This window comes from Pagrus major, chromosome 7 (genome assembly GCF_040436345.1).
Source record: "Pagrus major chromosome 7, Pma_NU_1.0".
Classification (NCBI taxonomy): Eukaryota; Metazoa; Chordata; class Actinopteri; order Spariformes; family Sparidae; genus Pagrus; species Pagrus major.
This window is the reverse complement of record NC_133221.1, coordinates 2494392-2510751: the sequence shown is the minus strand read 5'-3', so window position 1 is coordinate 2510751 and position 16360 is coordinate 2494392. Positions and strand designations below refer to the sequence as shown.

Sequence of the window (16360 nt, the reverse complement as noted above, 5' to 3'; positions counted from 1 at the left end):
AATCCTACTTTTACTCAAATAAAATTATGAACACACGACTTTTACGTGTGACAGAGTATCTCTCTGTTGTTTTACAGTGCTGGGATGAGGCTGAGACTCAGCAAAGAATCCCATGGACCCAGTCTGGCACGAACATTAAGGTATGTGTAATGAAATTTTCCATTAATATGTTGTTCTTGTGTGTGTCCTTGTCATAAACATTGTGATAGCCAAATGAAGGATGCAAACAATGTCTTGCATAAAGGGTAAAGTTCAGTTTTAGCAGCGTACTGGAAGTTTACAGCTCCCAACAATGCAAATCACAGGTGGACAGTGACGTATTGTGTTGAAGCAGTGTCAGCTTTAATGAGCTACATCAACAGCCACAAGTCTGACGTCTCACATCAGAAGAAACAGAGAGCCGACGAAGATGGACGCAGTCCTGCTGCTCATCATGGCTGCATCAGGTCAGTAGTTTATTTGTTTTATAGATGTTTCTATTCTTTTATTACAGCACAAAACCTTGTGGGGACAAAACTGTCATCAGAAGTTTAAATTAAAAATGATGTACCATCATGCATTGGACCCCATATCCAATCATGCAGTAGATCCCATATCCAATCATGCAGTAGATCCCAAGTCCCAATAGATCCCATATCCAATCATGCAGTAGATCCCATATCCAATCATGCAGTAGATCCCAAGTCCCAATAGATCCCATATCCAATCATGCATCAGGTCCAAAGTCCCAATAGATCCCATATCCAATCATGCAGTAGATCCCATATCCAATCATGCAGTAGATCCCAAGTCCCAATAGATCCCATATCCAGTCATGCAATAGACCCCAGGTCCCAATAGATCCCATATCCAATCATGCAGTAGATCCCAAGTCCCAATAGATCCCATATCCAATCATGCAGTAGATCCCAGGTCCCAATAGATCCCATATCCAATCATGCAGTAGACCCCAGGTCCCAATAGATCCCATAAACAATCATGCAGTCGATCCCATATCCAATCATGCAGTAGATCCCAAGTCCCAATAGATCCCATATCCAATCATAGTGTAGATCCCAGGTCCCAATAGATCCCATATCCAATCATGCAGTAGCTCCCAGGTCCCAATAGATCCCATATCCAATCATGCAGTAGATCCCATATCCAATCATGCAGTAGATCCCAAGTCCCAATAGATCCCATATCCAATCATGCAGTAGATCCCATATCCAATCATGCAGTAGATCCCAAGTCCCAATAGATCCCATATCCAATCATAGTGTAGATCCCAGGTCCCAATAAATCCCATATCCAATCATGCAGTAGATCCCATATCCAATCATGCAGTAGATCCCAAGTCCCAATAGATCTCATATCCAATCATGCATCAGGTCCCAAGTCCCAATAGATCCCATATCCAATCATGCAGTAGATCCCAAGTCCCAATAGATCCCATATCCAATCATGCAGTAGATCCCATATCCAATCATGCAGTAGACCCCAGGTCCCAATAGATCCCATATCCAATCATGCAGTAGATCCCATATCCAATCATGCAGTAGATCCCAGGTCCCAATAGATCCCATATCCAATCATGCTGTAGATCCCATATCCAATCATGCAGTAGACCCCAGGTCCCAATAGATCCCATATCCAATCATGCAGTAGATCCCAAGTCCCAATAGATCCCATATCCAATCATGCAGTAGATCCCAAGTCCCAATAGATCCCATATCCAATCATGCAGTAGATCCCATATCCAATCATGCAGTAGACCCCAAGTCCCAATAGATCCCATATCCAATCATGCAGTAGATCCCATATCCAATCATGCAGTAGACCCCAGGTCCCAATAGATCCCATATCCAATCATGCAGTAGATCCCATATCCAATCATGCAGTAGATCCCAGGTCCCAATAGATCCCATATCCAATCATGCAGTAGATCCCATATCCAATCATGCAGTAGACCCCAGGTCCCAATAGATCCCATATCCAATCATGCAGTAGATCCCAAGTCCCAATAGATCCCATATCCAATCATGCAGTAGATCCCAAGTCCCAATAGATCCCATATCCAATCATGCAGTAGATCCCATATCCAATCATGCAGTGGATCCCAGGTCCCAATAGATCCCATATCCAGTCATGCAGTAGATCCCAGGTCCCAATAGATCCCATATCCAGTCATGCAGTAGATCCCATATCCAATCATGCAGTAGATCCCAGGTCCCAATAGATCCCATATCCAGTCATGCAGTAGATCCCAGGTCCCAATAGATCCCATATCCAGTCATGCAGTAGATCCCATATCCAATCATGCAGTAGATCCCATATCCAATCATGCAGTAGATCCCAGGTCCCAATAGATCCCATATCCAGTCATGCAGTAGATCCCATATCCAATCATGCAGTAGATCCCATATCCAATCATGCAGTAGACCCCAGGTCCCAATAGATCCCATATCCAATCATGCAGTAGATCCCAGATCCCAATAGATCCCAGATCCAATCATGCAGTAGATCCCAGGTCCCAATAGATCCCATATCCAATCATACCGTAGATCCCATATCCACACATGCAATAAATCCAGTCATGGAATCCAATGAAATCCAGTACTTAATGGGGATCCAATACTTATACTCCAAACACACCTCGCGGGAGGCGTGGCGGCAAAGAATTGATGCTGGTTTGAAGGCAAAGGGTCGTAACACCAAATATTGATTTGATTTAGATTTTTCTTTTGTTCGCTCACTTTGCAATTTGTAAATTGATAAAAATAAACAATTATTATTTATATTTTTGAAAGCATTCTTAGTTTACAGCATTCCTTCACACCTGCCTAAAGCTTTTGCACAGTACTGTATCTGTTAATACATTTAGGGTGAAACAGTTAAACATTTAGAGGTAAGACATGAAAATCAATTGCCAACAATTTCATAAGATAATGAAAATAGCATTTTCTTTATGTCCTGAAGAACGTGACTGAAGCTCAGAGGTGCTGCAGAGAAAAACACACACACCTGGCAACTACAGACAACATGGAGGACGTGAAGATCCTGAACGACACGGCAGATTAAAGCTCAATGGTGGACTCTGAATACAGCCACGTGAGTTCACCTTTCTCTCTCATCTCAAACACATTTCTGACGATTACGTAAACGTCAGGCCGGCAGGTTGAAACTCACTTTATTCTGGTGGTTTGTCCACAGAAGTAATGTGGATTTCTGCCTGTCGTTGGTCAGATTTCTATACGTGTTAAACATGGTGTGAGAGAAGATGGTACAGCGGCCTGGTCACCTGACACCTGTTAGACCTGCTGCCTGACACGTACCTCAGTGTATGAAAATCATCTCTAATCCTCTCGTCTATTCTGGTCTACAGTTCCTCTTTTCTGTGTGTGTGTGTGTGTGAGAGTGTGTGTGTGTGTGTGTGTGTGTGTGTGTGTGTGTTGTTTGTGGGGCTCGTCCCTCTGCTGTCCTCTGAGCTGTTGTGAGGGGAGGAGGGCTGCTTCCTTCATCAGGAGCACTTTTCTCTGAGGCTTCAAGTCTGTCTGATCTCTATAAGATCTCTTATTTTAAAGACAGTCTCTATCATAGGCAATCAGCCATTCATTAGAGTTTGTTCTGTTTCACAATGGTCCATTTTTATGGCTTCACTAGATTCCTACACTCTCTGAAGGTGTTTGATAAACTCTGTTACAGATTCGTTTGGTCTCTTGAAACACTAAAATCACCTGTTTGTCCAGTTATTCATGACAACCTTGCATTTCTTCAAACAAACGGTCTGTGGCTGTTTGTGCAGCCGAAGCACCTTTAACATTCCTGACAACAATTAAGAGTTAGCTTAACTTTGATTGATTGATAGAATAATTCCAGCATGTATCTTATTTTGATACATTAATCACATTTCAATCCTACTTTTACTCAAATAAAATTATGAACACACGACTTTTACGTGTGACAGAGTATCTCTATGTTGTTTTACAGCGCTGGGATGAGGCTGAGACTCAGCAAAGAATCCCATGGACCCAGTCTGGCACGAACATTAAGGTTTGTGTAATGAAATGTTCCATTAATATGTTGTTCTTGTGTGTGTCCTTGTCATAAACATTGTGATAGCCAAATGAAGGATGCAAACCATGTCATGCATAAAGGGTAAAGTTCAGTTTTAGCAGCGTACTCGAAGTTTACAGCTCCCAATAATGCAAATCACAGGTGGACAGTGATGTATTGTGTTGAAGCAGTGTCAGCTTTAATGAGCTACATCAACAGCCACAAGTCTGACGTCTCACATCAGAACGAACAGAGAGCCGACGAAGATGGACGCAGTCCTGCTGCTCATCATGGCTGCATCAGGTCAGTAGTTTATTTGTTTTATAGATGTTTATATTCTTTTATTACAGCACAAAACCTTGTGGGGACAAAACTGTCATCAGAAGTCTAAATTAAAAATGTCTAATAAATTAAATTAATAAAATAAATTAAAATGTCTAATGAATTAAAAATGATGTCCCACATTTATATAATCCTTCTCCTTTGACTGACGCACAGACTAATGCAAACTGAATCCTCTGAATTTGATTTCTTTTACCCTGAAATATTTTGTGGTCAGGCTGCAGCTCTTACAGTCTTTAGCTTTCTATTTTTTCCAGTCCAGCTTTGGTGTGTGCCGTTTACAAACCATCACTGAGTTCCTCAATATTTCTCGACGCTGAACTGACTTTTAAAACAAAAAACAATAAACTGGGTTCTGTCTGAATAAAGCAGGAACCAATCACAGCTCTCATTTATTCTTAAAAATGCAATTAGGGATGATTCAATCAAAATGTAGTCAGACTCTGTACCTGCACTCATTAATATATATATACAGTATATATATTTATACACACACAGTTTATACACCGACGAGCCAAAACTTTGGGACGGGATCTTTAGTAATAGGAAGTATTATCAGATCAATGGACTTAAAGTATCAGAATCCATTAAAGGAGCATTCTGTAGTTTTAGTGATTAAATGTTAATGAGCAGAGAAAGATCTTCATTGGCTGATTTTTTTCTGCCTAAACAAACTAAACAATCAAACTTTGTTTTCATGACTGAATAAACAAAGTGGCATTATTGCGACAGGCAACATTGCTCATTAAAACAGCCCATATCTTTACATCTACTGCCTTGTGCTGTTACTTGCTTGCTACCACTAGATGGCCACTAGATTCAGCTTCAATCCTGACGTCAGTTGTGGGTGTGTTTCTATGCAAAATACCTGAGAAAAAAAAAGTTTGAAACCCGACACCAGCTGTCGGAGCGGCAGCGGCTAAACGGCAGAGTGGGAGAGGAGAGAGCCGCGGAGCCGTGGCAGAAGTGTGCTGGACAGATCGAGAGACAGACAGCGACTTTTGTAATAAAAAACAAAATGCCCAAAAGACTTTACAGTGCGGATGAGGTGCTTGCACAGATCTTTGCTGATCGCGATTCAGAAGGGGACGATTTGCCCTCTGATGACGATGCTGCAGCTGCAGACACTGTCACACAAGCAACACACGCTGATCACTGCGAGAGTTTTATTTTCTTTTTACAAGTTAGATTAGGAAATTTACTCCAATCAGATTCCTGTTTATTTACTCTGAGGATGAGAGGATGAAAAAAATCTATGAAAAAATGAAATGAAGTGAAAACAAATCTACTGTGTAAATATGTTCAGAATTCTGTTTTACTGAATTTTACCTGGTGACATACGAATTATATTAGTAAATTTACTCCAATCAAACTCCTGTTCCTTCATTTTGAGGATGAAATATTTTTTTTCTGTGTAAATATGTTCAAAAATCAGTTTTACTGAAAGTTACTTTCAGTCACCTGGTGACGTCACAATATGCAAATTAGATGATTAAATTTACTCCCATCACAAACTTTAGGTCATTATGAATATTTTTCTCATTTACACTATGGATTTATCTCTCACCACTTCCAAGCTACAGCCTTTTGAAATCTTAAAATCCAAACGGAATATTTTCCTAAATAAACTCTGGCGCCTGGAGGGTTGGGACAACACAGTTTATACTGGTTTACTTTGTTTATATGTGGCGGACCCTGCCACCTCTCTAGCTTCAAACAGTGTTCTGGGACCTTATTCTCCTCTGAGACCAGCTTGTTTATTCACTGATGGAAAAGATAAATATTTCTGAGTTTGTATTATTACCTCATTAATATTGTAAATATCTATTTTTTAAAAGAATTTCTTTTGCAAAACTACGTAGTGCCCCTTTAATGATCAGCCTCTGTGCATGAGACGCATGCTCTACCACTTGAGTTACTGGGACGTCCCAGAGAACCACTGGTGTAATATATAACTATGTATTTTATTGTATTTCAGGTTGTCATGTGTCTTTAGACTAAAATCTTCACCTGAATAACAATTAAATGTACTGCAGTAAAAGTCTGATATTACAGTGAAATGTAATGGAGTAGAAATATAAAGTTACATAAACAGAAACACTGCAAATTGTCCTTAAAGTGTCAACAGACACCCCCAACCCTGTCACTAGTTTAAGTACAGTACTTAAGTCAATGACTTTGTTACATTCCACAGCTGATTTTACTGACAGAGACAACGACACACCTGAATACACTGAAATGCAACGTGACAAAGTCCAGATGATTCATAGAAGTCATGTTTCACCCAAATGTCACCAGTATGCATGTCTGTCTCTACAGGGCTGAGTGCTGTCTCATCACATGTCCCTCGTCAGTACCATTTTGTTTCTGACCGGAAGAACATGACTGAAGCTCAGAGGTACTGCAGAGAGAAATACACTGACCTGGCAACTATAGACAACATGGAGGACGTGAGGATCCTGAACGACACCGCAGATAAAAACCAAGTGTTTTTAACAACTGTGAGTTCACTGATGTCTTTCTTTAGTCTCAAAGCCATTTTTGACAAACATGTAAATGACACGCAGGTTGAAAGTTTTGCACTTCCACATTGGTGTAAAGTCAGTAGATACATTTTGAAGTAACATTTTGAGGTACTGTACTTGTACTTGAGTATTTCCATTTACTGCCACTCTGTACTTCTACTCCACTACTTCTCAGAAGGACATTGTAAGCAGCACTTTAATCTGGTGTCTGATTAAGGTGCAGCTTGAATCTAAACTACTCCTACCTCTACCTCTAGAAAACGCCTCATATTTATTTGTTTACAATATGAAATGTACTCATAGACTATATGTCTACATATGTCTATATATGTATACAACGCTCTTTCCAAAGAAGTTGGGACGTTGTGTAAAATACAAATTAAACAGAATCGGGGAATGTGATAATCTGCTGATCCTTTTTGACATAAACTCAATTTAAAACAGTACAAAGACAATTTATTTATTTCATGTTCAGCTTCACTGATTTGTGTAAATATATGTCTATTCTGAAGCGACGCGTTTCAAACAAATTGTGACGGGGCAACAAAAGCCTGAAAGTTGTTGTGTTGGAAGCTTCCACAGGTGAACAGGTTCATCGGTAACAGGTGATCGTATCATAATCGGGTATGAAAGGGGCGTCCTCCAAAGGCTCAGTCGTTCACAAGCAAGGATGGGGCGAGGTCGTCAAACACATGATTGTATAAATGATTTTACTACATGAGCTCAGGAGCAGCAGGACTGAAGTCAGTTCTTTGCAAATGTTTGCATTGTGTCTTTATTCTACACAGCGTCCCAACTCTTTTAGAATCGGGCTGTGAAGTGTTTTTAATATAAAACTCCCTCGTTGTGTTTCACCAGACTGAGTGTCCCTGTTGAGCTGCAGTGGATGGAAACAAAAGGAGGGAATGTTGTATTAGAAAGCCTGTCACTTTGGAGGATATGAACTGGATCTGTGTCACTCAGACTGCTGAAGCCTCAGATTAACTTCTGAGTGTATATTGTGTTGCCATGTAATAAATGTGAGGCTAAAGAAAGATATATTAAAATATTGCTTTCAGGGTGTCTGGATCGGGCTGTATGATGACGTGAACAGCTGGAGGTGGTCACTGTCAGACACCAGTTTCTACAAAGACGGGGAGACTGAGTTCAGACAGTGGAGGACTGGACAACCAGACAACTATAAAAGTAGAGAGTACTGCACAGTGATGTATGAAGGTGGACGATGGCATGACTACCCTTGTGAAAGTCGCTTTCAGTCGGTCTGCATGGATGTCAGAGGTGAGAATATTAAGCAGTGAAGTTTAAAACACACCAGTTCAGGTTCTTGAGCTCTCCCTCATTATTTGGGCTGATACAGGATCAGTCAGTCAAACTTTATTTACAGCACCTTCCATCAAAGTTAATACAATTCAAAGAGCTTTACAGATGACTTACAAGCCAATAAGGCAGCAATTAATATTGATGATTTGACAGCGATGCAGGTGAGAATGAGAAAAAGAAGCTTGTCAGTGATGAATGACTTGTTTGGGTGGAGCAGATAGAAGAGCATTGTAATAGTCCATCCTGCTGGATTTAAAAACATGCTGCAGTCTCTGAGTCACTCAGACGGAGACGTGGCCGCAATTTAGCTGTTTCAGATAATAAAAGGCAGATCTGGCTCCACACCCCACATGAAAGCAACTGAGTACATGTACTCTATTACTACGCTACTTTATTTACTGTGTAACTTCATAACTCCACTGGATCTCAGAGGGAAAATGATGTATTCTTGAATTGACTTCATTTACTCAACAGCTGTAGTTACTTGTTACTGTTCAGATGAATATAAACATTAAAAAACATATGAGAAGCTTATAAAATACAACACATTGTTATATATTGAACTAGTTCCCAACCTTCTTGTTTCTTTGTGCTGGTGACCTCTGACACAAAGCTCTGTCTACTGGAGCTTCTTGTCATGTTTCACATGTTCATGTGTTGTTAGTTCCACCAAAGAAACATTTCCCCACTAAACTTCTCACATGGTGAAGTCCAAAGAAGTCAGATGATCCATTTTATTTTATGTGAAAGCAAATATTGGAGGAAAGTTAAAGAAAAGAAAAACTGAAGACAGATTTGTGCATCAGAACTTTTTTCTTTTCTTTCCTCTCCCATCAACCATCTGACGAGCCCTCAGATGTATCTGGTGACCCTTCAGAGGGGCCCGTATGTTTGTGTTTCAGAAATCTGAGGAAATATTCACATGTAGAAAAAATAATGTGTCAATCTATTAGATGTAGATTTTAAGGATGTGATTATTAATGGAGAGAGACTGAAGAAATACTCAGTAACATTTATTAAGATGATCATGTCTTCCATTTTTATTTTACAAAGTCATTAATTCAGTGGATTTATAATGCTGTGAATACTGCCACAGACACGGCATGGATGGTAAACTGTATGTTATAGTACCTCTGCACAGCACTGTGCTCTGTTTTCAGGGCTGAATGTGACGTTTGTCCTCATCAATACTTCCATGACCTTGACTGAGGCCCAGAGCTACTGCAGAGATCACCACACAGACCTGGCCAGTGTGAGGAACACAGCAGAGAACCAGGAGGTAAAGGACTTGATACCTCCAGGTGGAATAGCCTGGATCGGCCTTTTCAGAGACTCCTGGAAGTGGTCGGATGGAAGTAACTCCTCATTTAGGTACTGGGCTCAAGGTCAACCTGATAACGATGGTGGGATAGAGGATTGTGTGGTGGCACACTTGGGCAGAGATGGAAAATGGTGGGACGTTCCCTGTGACCTGAAGAGACCGTTCGTTTGCTACAGCCTACGTGAGTGTTAACTCTTTATTCAACTTGTATTAATATTTGTATTTTGGTTTAATTTAGCATCAAATGTCCTCAATGATAATGTAACAAAAACAACACAAAACATAAAGTTATGGACAGAAAATAAAATGTAAACACTCCTGATGTTTATCATTGACATGAAATTATCTGTAAAGTCAGCAAACAGATGCCACAGATGGAGGACAGAGCCACATGTTCCCTGTCACTGTTCAGACTGATGAGTCAATATTTATATGAACATATTTTTTCACAGTCCCTACGACTACAAGGCAAGTGATCAAAGTGCGTCTGGAGAGAAAGGACTCCTCTCTGGATCTCAACGACCCTGCTGTGTTGGAACAAATGTTGAAGGAGGTAAATCATGTTGGACCTTTCTAATTTTATACACAAACAGAAGAAATTCAAATAAAATCAGACTTTGTTGATCCCCCGAGGGAAAACTCAGCAGAACAAGAAACAGTGTGAAGAGGTAGGAAACAGATAAACATGACATGACCTGAGCATTGTGTAGGAAGCTGTGCACGTACATATGTGCAGGATTAAAGAGCGTAGTCGTGCCACTCTGCAGGCCTGACTGAGGCACAACTGTGACTCGTTAAGAGTCGACGCTCAGCACAAACTTTACTATCAGTTTTAGAAAAGCCAGAGCCTTTACAACAGAAGAAAGAGGAGGAGAAAGTCAGAAAGGACAGCAGGCCAACAGGGCGACGCCATCTTAGGGAACAAAACATGTGAATATATAAATGTGATGCAGAGCGCTCCTGAAATAGAGGAAAATATAAAGAACAGTGCAGAATGTAATATCTCTATGTGAGTGATGATGCTGAGGAGGTTTTGTCAGTTCAAACAGAGGCTGAAGGACCAGGGGGTGGATGGAGACGTCAAACTGAGCTGGAGGAAGCAGTCGGATGGAAAGGTCTTCCACAAGGAGGAGGAGACAAAGAAGAAGAAGAAGGGCGAGCTTTAAAGGGGCACTACGTAGTTTTGGAGGAGAAATTCAAACTCAGAATTTAATATTTACAATATTAATGAGGTAATAATACAAACTCAGAAACATTTATCTTTTCCATCAGTGAATAAACAAGCTGTTCTCAGAGGAGAATAAGGTCCCAGAACACTGTTTGAAGCTAGAGAGGTGGCAGGGTCCGCCACATGTAAACAAAGTAAAACAGTATAAACTGTGTTGTCCTTTAAGGTCAGTTTGTTTATTCAGTCATGAAAACAAAGAGTTTGTTTATTTAGTTTGTTTAGGCAGAAAAAAAAATCAGCCAATGAAGATCTTTCTCTGCTCATTAACATTTCTTCACCAAAACTACAGAATGCTCCTTTAATGTTGAGTTTGTGTGAGTCTTTCCTCAAAGTCCTCATGTAATGTGTCAGAATAGACCTGCAACATGTGGATGAACTGATCAGTCACATGAACTATTTTGATCATCAGTTAATCCTTTCAGTTATTTGTCAACTAAACGTACCAAATATTCTCTGGTTCAAGCTTCTTCAATGTGAGGATTTGATGTTTTCTTCTCATATATGATCATAAACTTAATATCTTTGTGTTTCAGACTGTTGGTCGATTATAACAAGACATTTGAAGTGATCTCATTGGGCTGTGGGAACTTATAACAGACTTTATTCACTCTTTCCTGACATAGATGAGATAATATACTGTGTGATGAGATAATATACTGTGTGATGAGATAATTTACTGTGTGATGAGATAATATACTGTGTGATGAGATAATTTACTGTGTGATGAGATAATTTACTGTGTGATGAGATAATATACTGTGTGATGAGATAATTTACTGTGTGATGAGATAAAATACTGTGTGACGAGATAATATACTGTGTGATGAGATAATATACTGTGTGATGAGATAATTTACTGTGTGATGAGATAAAATACTGTGTGATGAGATAATATACTGTGTGATGAGATAATATACTGTGTGATGAGATAATTTACTGTGTGATGAGATAATATACTGTGTGATGAGATAATTTACTGTGTGATGAGATAATATACTGTGTGATGAGATAATTTACTGTGTGATGAGATAATTTACTGTGTGATGAGATAATTTACTGTGTGATGAGATAATATACTGTGTGATGAGATAATTTACTGTGTGATGAGATAAAATACTGTGTGACGAGATAATATACTGTGTGATGAGATAATATACTGTGTGATGAGATAATTTACTGTGTGATGAGATAAAATACTGTGTGATGAGATAATATACTGTGTGATGAGATAATATACTGTGTGATGAGATAATTTACTGTGTGATGAGATAAAATACTGTGTGATGAGATAATATACTGTGTGATGAGATAATATACTGTGTGATGAGATAATATACTGTGTGATGAGATAATTTACTGTGTGATGAGATAATATACTGTGTGATGAGATAATATACTGTGTGATGAGATAATTTACTGTGTGATGAGATAAATGACTGCAGGTTAGATGAGATAAGAACTGACTGGAGGAAACTGCAGTGAAGAAAACATTAAAAAGATGAGCTTTAATGTTTGAAGAATCTTTAAAATGAAAAGTCTTTGTTCATTTCAGAGTGATATTCAGCACCTCACCTTTCAGTCTGTTGAGCCAGTCTGTGTGTATTTACAGCAGCAGCCTCTAGTTGGTTGATTCAGAATGACTCTGATGTTGTTGCTCCAGCTAACAGGAGCTAACTGGCTAAATTAGCACTCCTTCAGTTTGCTAGTTGAAGTGAGGCGGCGCATGTGATTGGCTGATGGATGACGGGGGCGGTGACAACACCACTGTCAATGAAATGTGAGAAATGACAGTGAAATAAAGTGTGTCCTTATAAAAAGTGTGAAATTAAATAAAGAAGTGTGGTTTGAGAAAATGTCAGAACAACTCTGAGTTTTTTTAAAGTCTGTTATGAAATGAAAATAATATCCAGTTGATGTTTTTATGAACGTGATGATGAGTGAACATTTCATAATGAGTTGAGCTCAATCATTTCTTCAGTTATTAACTTGGGTTCATTGATGAATCTTCTGGATTTACAGGATGCAGAGGTGGAATGTAACTTGGTAGTAAGAGGAGTAGTAGTGAGTCAGAATGTCTGACTCTAACTTGTTTTGTCACAGTACTTTTACTGGAGTTAAGGATCTGGATCCTGAGCCCTCTGAGGGGCTCATGGTCACAATGATCCTTTGGGGGCTCCGTACTTTACAAAGGTGTCCAAAGGTCAGTGGATTCAATTTTAAACACAAAAATGTACGTTGCCCTCAAAACAAAGGAAAATGTTTGTTTTTATCTGTAATTCATCTGTTTCTCTCAACACGTTTGCACTGGGCATTATAAACTCAAACGTTTACTGTATTTACTTTTATTGGCATAATATTTACCACCAGTTAACCACATTTATTCTTCAAGTTCCTTGTTGTCATATGCACAACTAATACAGTGATCCAATAAAAGGAGGTGTGGCCTGTGTAGTGATACAACTCGGCACCTGGGTCACATAACATGGACCCTATTGAAAAAATTGCTGAATTTTCATAATAAATCTTCATATAAAACAGAAGAAGCAGGTAAATAACAAAACAAACAGATGTGTCTTATTTGTCCCACTCAGTAATACAATCCGGCATCGGGCTGGAGTCACTGGGTGACGTCATATAGAAACTATTGGAAGAAACTGCTGAATTTTCAAAATAAACATTCCTATAAAATAAAGGAGCATTAAAGTTTCATAAAGAGGTGTGTCCCTGTTAGAGCCATGTTACTTTATTCAGTTTCACTATTATGATGTTACTGTCCGATTAATTACCTTGATGGGTGTAAGAGTATTTACTTGAATATTCTGATATTATTCATGTATGTGTATGTTGAAGTGTCCCCCTGCTGTCCTTTAATATGTACTGCACCTGTGGTCGCCAGGTGGGAGTGACACGTGGCTGCAGACAGGTGTTGACGTCATGGTGAGAAGAGGAGCTCGGTGATGTCTTATGACCACACACACACACACCCACGCAAGCTTTGTGTTACTGTGTAAGGAGAAAGTTTATGTTTACGATACTGAACGCGGTACATTACAAAAATAAATGGACGTGATGCAACGTAACAGAGATCTCCGTGATTGTTGGAAACAAAGAGTGGTGGGTCAGAAACCACATCCCCCGACAAAGACAAGCGTCTGAGTTCCTCTGAAATGTGCTGAGAAGACACAACAGTCCCATTTGTCCTCTTTAGTAAAATGGTGATGGTTTCAGTACCTGGGTCACATGACACGGAAGCTATTGGAAAAAACTGCTGAATTTTCATAATAAATGTTCATATAGAATAAAAGAAGCATTAAAATATAATAGAAACAGAGGAGTCTCATTTGTCACATGTAGTGATACAATCCGGCATCGGTCTGGAGTCACTGGGTCACGTGACACGGAAGCTATTGAAAAAAAAGATGTTACCTTATTAAAATATTTCTGCACAATACAGAACTCATTAGCAATCAGAATAAGTGTGCTACATGAAATCAGTCTTTTTAAATCATAATATTCACTAACATCATGAAGTCAGCGCGGAGAAACTGTGTTGCGGCCTTCGAAGGGCGCGTTTGAAGGCCAGTTACGTCACAACGCCGCGCGAAGGGTGATTCCCTCTTTCTGGAGGACGCACCGCTACTGTCCTTCGCGACCTCACATATCCCAAGATCCTTTGCGCGCCGCCGCTCAGTCCCGAAACAGAAGCGGGAAAGAAAGAGAAAATGGCGACATCAAGTGGCGCAGACACGACATTCAAGTGTGAGTCTTGGGTTTATACTCGGTTTTTACTCTTTTGAACATCCGACGCCAGATGTGTTGAACTTCAAGGGACTATAAAACCTCCAAATTTTAACTTTCAGTTAAAATACGTGACGCTGGTAATGCGATGGTAAATATAGTTGTTATTCACCGATGGGTTAATGTTTATTTTGTAATGTTGATCATTCAGTTTAGATTTGACACATTGTACACACACAAATAAATGTAGACGTTTGATAGATTTGGACCAGAACAGACTTTACTGCATGAACACCTGGTGACGCAGCCAGGAAACGCTCCGAAGGCTGGACCGACCCATTCAGCCTCCAGCGCAGCGCGAGGTTCCGGGAGGCGGCTGACCGTCCTGCTGCTGCCGACACTGCGGGACACTGAGGAAGAGACGCCGCTGGGTGTCTCCGGAGTGAATGTCTGTCCAGTATCCAGGTTAAAAGTAAGTTGTGGAGCAGGTGGAGCAGCCTCCGCACCTGTGGCAGCACTGGCGGCCGATGATGATGGAGGTGACCGTGAGGGGGACGAGGCGAGGCCGAGGCGAGAGAGAGATGACGGCGCTGGCGGCGACAGCGGAGGGAGAGCGGAAGCTGCGGTAAGAGGCTGTGGATGGACTGCGCCTGTCTGCCTGGAGCAAACATGATGAAGTTATGTCGGGGACATTATTTAGGGAGCTTGCTGACTTGTTATCACAGCGTGTGTAGTTGTGCAGCTGCGTTATAACATCAGTGTGTGTGTATAGATCCAGGTCACAGCGGCTGCGTTAGCGAGCAGCGCTGGCTTCAGACACTTAGTGACCATTTGCTCCTCTCTTGTGTTTCCCTGCTGAGCTAAATGCGGCTCTGTGGTCTCTTTGAAACAACATCATGACTTTGCTAGTTGATGACTTGTTCTCCAGTTGTTTATGAGGCTGTGTGGGTGATGTCTTGTTGTTCATTGTTCAGGAGGTCAAAGGGCCACACAGCCTTTTGAGTAAGTACACAATGTGTACAACCCTGTCAGCTTTGACTCTTCATGTGCATCATGTCTCTCGCTCTCACACACAGGAGGCCCTCAGGCATTTTTTAAGGAGATGTGCTGCAGTAAAAGTACGACACTGAAGTGTGAAATGTCAGAAACAATCAGAAATACTCAAAACTGTTCTTTACGCAACTGTTTTTCATTCCACCTCTGATTTTCCTATAACGACACCTGAACACACAGAAATGTGACGTTTCAACAATCTCATGTTGTCGTCCTGTTGTTCCTGCAGGGCTGAGTGCTGTCTCATCACATGTTCACCGTCAGCACCATGTTGCAGAACGTGACTGAAGCTCAGAGGTGCTGCAGAGAAAAACACACACACCTGGCAACTACAGACAACATGGAGGACGTGAAGATCCTGAACGACACGGCAGATAAAAGCTCAATGGTGGACTCTGAATACAGCCACGTGAGTTCACCTTTCTCTCTCATCTCAAACACATTTCTGACGATTACGTAAACGTCAGGCCGGCAGGTTGAAACTCACTTTATTCTGGTGGTTTGTCCACAGAAGTAATGTGGATTTCTGCCTGTCGTTGGTCAGATTTCTATACGTGTTAAACATGGTGTGAGAGAAGATGGTACAGCGGCCTGGTCACCTGACACCTGTTAGACCTGCTGCCTGACACGTACCTCAGTGTATGAAAATCATATCTGATCATCTCGTCTATTCTGGTCTACAGTTCCTCTTTTCTGTGTGTGTGAGTGTGTGTGAGTGTGAGTGTGTGTGTGAGTGTGAGTGTGAGTGTGTGTGTGTGTGTGTGTGTGTGTTGTGTGTGGGGCTCCTCCCTCTGCTGT

General features: G+C 40.6%; 1 protein-coding gene and 1 long non-coding RNA gene across 2 annotated transcripts; both read left to right on the top strand.

The window, feature by feature from the left end:
• The first annotated feature begins 418 nt into the window (after positions 1 to 418).
• LOC141000023 (uncharacterized) lies at positions 419 to 4034 on the top strand. The gene is made up of 3 exons (XR_012179508.1): positions 419 to 446; positions 2959 to 3090; positions 3970 to 4034. It is a non-coding gene; the product is annotated as an uncharacterized lncRNA (long non-coding RNA).
• A 4104-nt stretch (positions 4035 to 8138) lies between these two features.
• On the top strand, positions 8139 to 12556 carry LOC140999939 (C-type lectin lectoxin-Phi1-like). The gene is made up of 4 exons (XM_073470521.1): positions 8139 to 8180; positions 9383 to 9724; positions 9996 to 10096; positions 10584 to 12556. Exons 1-4 carry the CDS (start codon positions 8168 to 8170, stop codon positions 10707 to 10709), a joined length of 582 nt encoding a protein of 193 aa, XP_073326622.1. The 5' UTR covers positions 8139 to 8167; the 3' UTR covers positions 10710 to 12556.
• The last annotated feature ends 3804 nt before the right edge of the window (positions 12557 to 16360 follow it).